Source organism: Terrapene carolina, unplaced genomic scaffold (genome assembly GCF_002925995.2).
Source record: "Terrapene carolina triunguis isolate 2854851 unplaced genomic scaffold, T_m_triunguis-2.0 Scaffold18880, whole genome shotgun sequence".
Classification (NCBI taxonomy): Eukaryota; Metazoa; Chordata; order Testudines; family Emydidae; genus Terrapene; species Terrapene triunguis.
Genome location: NW_020683231.1, coordinates 1 through 4,595, shown reverse-complemented (window position 1 = coordinate 4,595; position 4,595 = coordinate 1). Strand labels below are relative to the sequence as shown.

Sequence of the window (4,595 nt, the reverse complement as noted above, 5' to 3'; positions counted from 1 at the left end):
GCACTAGGGGGCGCTGGGCTGCAGGGAGCGGTGGACTCACCAGGGGGCGCTCTCTCTGGGCAGGCAGGATAGGCCCCGATGCCCTAGGGCAGCACTAGGAGGCGCTGGGCTGCAGGGGGGCTGAACTCACCTTGGTCAGGTAATACACCGACTGCTGGAACGTGGACATGATGACCTCGTCCAGCACCGCCATGGCCTCGTCGCAGGTCTCCAGGTCGCTGGACAGCAAAGCATCATGGGAACTTCCTGGAGAGGAGAAAGGGGGCCGACTGTGGGGCTCTGTGAGCTGCGCTCGCTGCCGAGCTCATCCCATCCCTGTGGGATTCACCCCACCATCCCCTACGGGGGAGAGAACCCAGGCGTCCTGGCTCCCAGCCCCCCCTGCTCTAACCACTAGCCCCCACTCCTCTTCCAGAGCCAGGGAGAGAACCCAGGCGTCCTGGCTCCCAGACCCCCCGCTTTAACTACTAGCCCCCACTCCCCTCCCAGAGCTGGGGAGAGAACCCAGGCGTCCTGCTCACCCTCCAGGTCGAGTTCTTTCTCCATGTCCAGCACTTTCTTCTGGACCAGGTTGAGCAGCTCCATGGCGTTGGCCATCCAGAGCATCAGGGGGCGCAAGTCGGCCGCCACCTCTTCGATGCTGAGCGCCCTCACCTGGCCCTTGTCCTGCTGGCTGGAAGGGAGAGAGGGGTGGGAGGAGCGACTGGGGGATCATCGGAGCTGCTGGGACACCTTGCCCCCTCCCCAGGCCCTTTGGGACCCCGGCCAGTTCTTAGGAGCTTCCACTGAGACATACTCAGCTGTGAAGGGGTTAACTGCCCCTCTGGGGTGGGGCACAGGGGCTGGGTATATGGGGACCCCTCGCCTGGTGCTGGGACCTGGCCCCTCTGGGGTGGGGTGCGGGGGCTGGGTATATGGGGACCCCTTGCTCAATGCTGGGATGTGGCCCCTCGGGTGGGGCGGGGGCTGGGTATACGGGGATCCCTCACCTGGCGTTGGGACATGGCCCCTCTTGGGTGGGTGTGGGGGCTGCGTAACTGGGGTCCCCTTGCCCGGCACTAAGATAGAACCCCTCTGGCGTGGGGCTGGAGTCTGAGGACAGAGCACCCCCTACCCTGCCCGCTGCCGCAGAGGGGGACGAGACAGGGAGCCCCCACGCCCAGGGTGGGGTGTGGCCGGGGTCCAGGGGTCTCACTCACTTCTCCGGCTGCCGGTCCCCGACTTCCTTGATCTTCTCCTGGCAGGGAAGAAAGAGCTGATCCGGAACGGGCCTTGGGGCTGCTGTCACATTCCCCCATCCCTGCCCCCCGATACACATGGGGCCCCCACCCCCAGCTCTGCCCCCACCCTGGGATACACAGGGGACCCTGCCCTCAGCCATTCTTCCCTCAGCCTTTCCCCCACTCTGGGAGGGGTCCCTGACCCCCAGGGGCGGATTGGGGTTTTGTGGGGCCCTGGGCCAGACCAAGTGGGGCCCTCCCCCACCCCTTCTACCTGCCGTCCGTCCCCACCCCCGTGTGCTGCTGCTGGAGACATGGGGTCCCCCACCCGGCACTCCAAGCCCCCACGCCCCTAGTAGGAGCGCTGGGTGGGTGGGCAGAGCGGGTCGGGGCACCCATTTTTCCGGGGCCCCCCAATTGGCCCAGTGGCTAGTCCACCCCTGCTGATCCCCAGCCCCGATCCCCCGTCCCACACCCCTCTCGTTACCCAGACGGCCTCCTTGACCAGCTGGGCCATCCTGGCCACCAGGCGGGGGAAGTGGCTGGGCTCCAGCACGCGGGTGGAGTGCTCCAGGCACAGGCCCAGGAGGAAGGCCGGGGCCAGGTTGAAGGCGGTGGCCCCCTGGAGCCGGACGATCTCCCTCAGCAGCGCCTCCTCCTCCTGGGGCCGGTAGCGCAGCTCGGGCTCCCGGCTCTCCACGTACGCCTGGAAGGCGTCCTGCCTCTCCTGGAGGGAGCGCCCGCAGGCCTGGCACGAGAAGGCACCCGCCAGCCCGGGCGAGACCCAGGGCCGAGGCAGCCAGGCTGGCCGGGGCTGAGGGGTCCGGGGGTCTTTGTACATGAAGAGGAAGTGCTGGCCCAGCCCCAGCAGGTCCCCGGGGTGCAGCTCGGCCTCACGCACCAGGGCCCCCCCCGTTGAGGGTGACGGCCGCCCCCCGGAAGGGCCGCACCATGGCCGGCCCCGGGGCCGGCTCAGCCTCCCGCACGCAGCAGTGGCGGGGCAGGATATCCGGGGCGCAGAGGAAGGTGTCCACGTAGCCCCCCTTGTCGGGCTGGGAGCGGCGCCCGAAGACGTGCCGGCGCCGGGTCATCACGTAGATCACAAAATCCTGGGGGGTGACGGGGGGAAAATGGCGTCAAAACATGGGAGTGCCATCGAAAGCGGGCCTGCCCCGCCCTCTGGGAGGGAATGGGCTCTCCCGCCATGCCACCCCTGCCCTCTGGGGGGGGAATGGACTCTCCCGCCATGCCACCCCTGCCCTCTGGGGGGAATGGGCTCTTCCGCCATGCCACCCCTGCCCTCTGGGGGGGAGGGGAATGGGCTCTCTCCCACTGTGGCACCCCACCACTCTTGGAGGGGGGAGCTCTCCCAGGAATCCCCTCTATGGTAAAATGGGTTCTACCCTTTTTGCCCCACCCCCAGTTTCTGTGAGAAAATGGGCCATCCGGCTATTGCACCCCCATTTTTGTTGGCTAAACTTGTCTCTTCTGGGAAGCCCCCTATTTTCTATGTTAAAATGGGCTCTTCCATTACTGCACCCTCCCGCATATCCTGGAGCGCTCCCACCAACCCTTCCCTCCCCCAAGGACGACCCAGAGGGTGCAAAGCATTATGGGAAAGCTGTGCTCCCAGCATGCTCTCTGCTGGACCATAGTGGGGAGCAAATGGTCCTGGGGGCTGGAGTCAGCACCCCCTACTGACCTTGCTCCGCAGCCCAGCACCCCCTGCTGAGCCCCCGCCTTGCCCCCCGGAGCCCGGCGCCCCCCACTGAGCCCCCCGCCCCCCGCAGCACAACGCCCCCGCTGAGCCCCCGCCCCCCCGCAGCCCAGCGCCCCCTGATGAGCCCCCTGCCCCGCTCCCTGCAGCCCAGCGCCCCACAGAGCCCCCTGCCCTACCTGCTTGTCGCAGCCGAGCAGCAGCAGGAAGTAGGGGTGCTGGGTGGGGGGCTGGATCAGGCACTGGGACAGCTGCTCCAGGTTGGCCCCGTCCGCCGAGTCCTCGGCCTCCCCGGACTTGGTGCCCCCGTCCGCCGGCTCTGCCTCCTGGGCCGGGGCCACCTCCCCCTCCTGCTCCTCGCCGGCCGGCCCCACCTCGGCGCCCGCCACGCTCAGCACGGCCTTGCGCTCTCGCCGTTTGCGGGCGCTCAGGTTCATGTCGCTTATGCTGCGGCGCAGGGACAGGTTGTCGGCCCGCTCCTTGGGGGCCGGCCCCCCCGAGGCCGCCCGTGAGCGGCTCTTCTGCAGCCGCCGCGCCTGGGCGTTGATGCCTGGGGGGCGAGAAGGGGGAGCCTCAGAGGGGGCTGACTGGCTCCCCATTCCGGGGCTTTCAGGGATCCCCAGCCCGGCTCCCCGCCCCGGGGGACAACCTGGTGCCTGTAGCTCCGAGGCAGGACATAACTGGGGGGCCCCATGGCTCCGAACTTGGGGACGACGGAGGGTCCCGTGGCTCCTGGCTGCGGGAAGATGGGGGGGCATGTCTCTGAGACGGAAGATGACTGGGGGACCCAGTAGCTTCAGGCTGGGAGATGACCGGGGGTACCATGGCTCCTGGCCTGGGATGACCCAGGGGTCCCATGACTCCCAGCCTGGCATGCCCGGGGGTCCCATGACTCCCAGCCTGGCATGCCCGGGGGTCCCGTGGCTCCCAGCCTGGGACAACCCAGGGGATGGGGGCAGCCCCCACTGCAGCCTCACCCGCCGTCTCGTTATCCTCGGCCTCGCCAACCCTCTCCACCTCGCGCCGACGCCGCACCTCGAAGCGCCGCGACAGGCCGGCCTTGGGCTTCCACACGTCCTGCAGCACCAGGGGCCGCTCGGTGTCGCCCACGGGGCGCAGGTGCTCGGCCTGCCAGGCCCCGCCGGGCCCCTCGAAGCGCCCCACCACGTCGCACAGCACGTAGCCCCCCTCCTCCTCCTCCGGCGCCACCCCGTAGCGCTCCAGCGCCTCCCGCACCAGCTGGCGCGCCGTGGAGCGTGGCGTGGCCAGCACGCTCTTGTAGTTGGCCCCCCGGGAGATGGCTCCCCCAAAGATCTTCAGGATTCCCGGCAGCTGGGGCTGGCTGGACAGCTCCACCAGGTCCTCGGGCACCGGGTCGATGAGATCCGCCAGCTTCTTCTCGCTGCCCCAGCGCCCGCCCCCCACGCCCGCCCCACTGCTGGTGCTGCGATGGAACAGGTTGGAGAGGCGCTTGTGGCGGCCCGCCTTCGCCTTGCCGGGGGGACGCAGCTCCACCGTCTCGCTGCCCCGGCTGGCGGTGTCCGAGGAGGTGGACCTGGGGAGGGAAGGCGGGAGGCTGGGTTAAATGGGCCCATTGCTCTGAGCGGAGGGGGGAGGCTGGGAGTGTGGGCTGGAGGGGTCTGTGGGGCTGGCCTAGG

At 69.1% G+C, this 4,595-nt stretch overlaps 1 protein-coding gene across 1 annotated transcript; it reads right to left on the bottom strand.

Annotated features, from left to right (window-relative positions):
- Nucleotides 1-130: 130 nt before the first annotated feature.
- LOC112125473 (ras-interacting protein 1) lies at nucleotides 131-4,492 on the bottom strand (the record flags this gene model as incomplete). The annotated part of the gene is given in 7 exon segments (XM_024223874.3): nucleotides 131-246; nucleotides 522-673; nucleotides 1,200-1,237; nucleotides 1,708-2,133; nucleotides 2,135-2,329; nucleotides 3,117-3,487; nucleotides 3,915-4,492. Coding segments are annotated over 7 exon segments (1,876 nt in total), but the record flags the coding sequence as incomplete, so codon positions are not given.
- Between the last annotated feature and the right edge of the window lie 103 nt (nucleotides 4,493-4,595).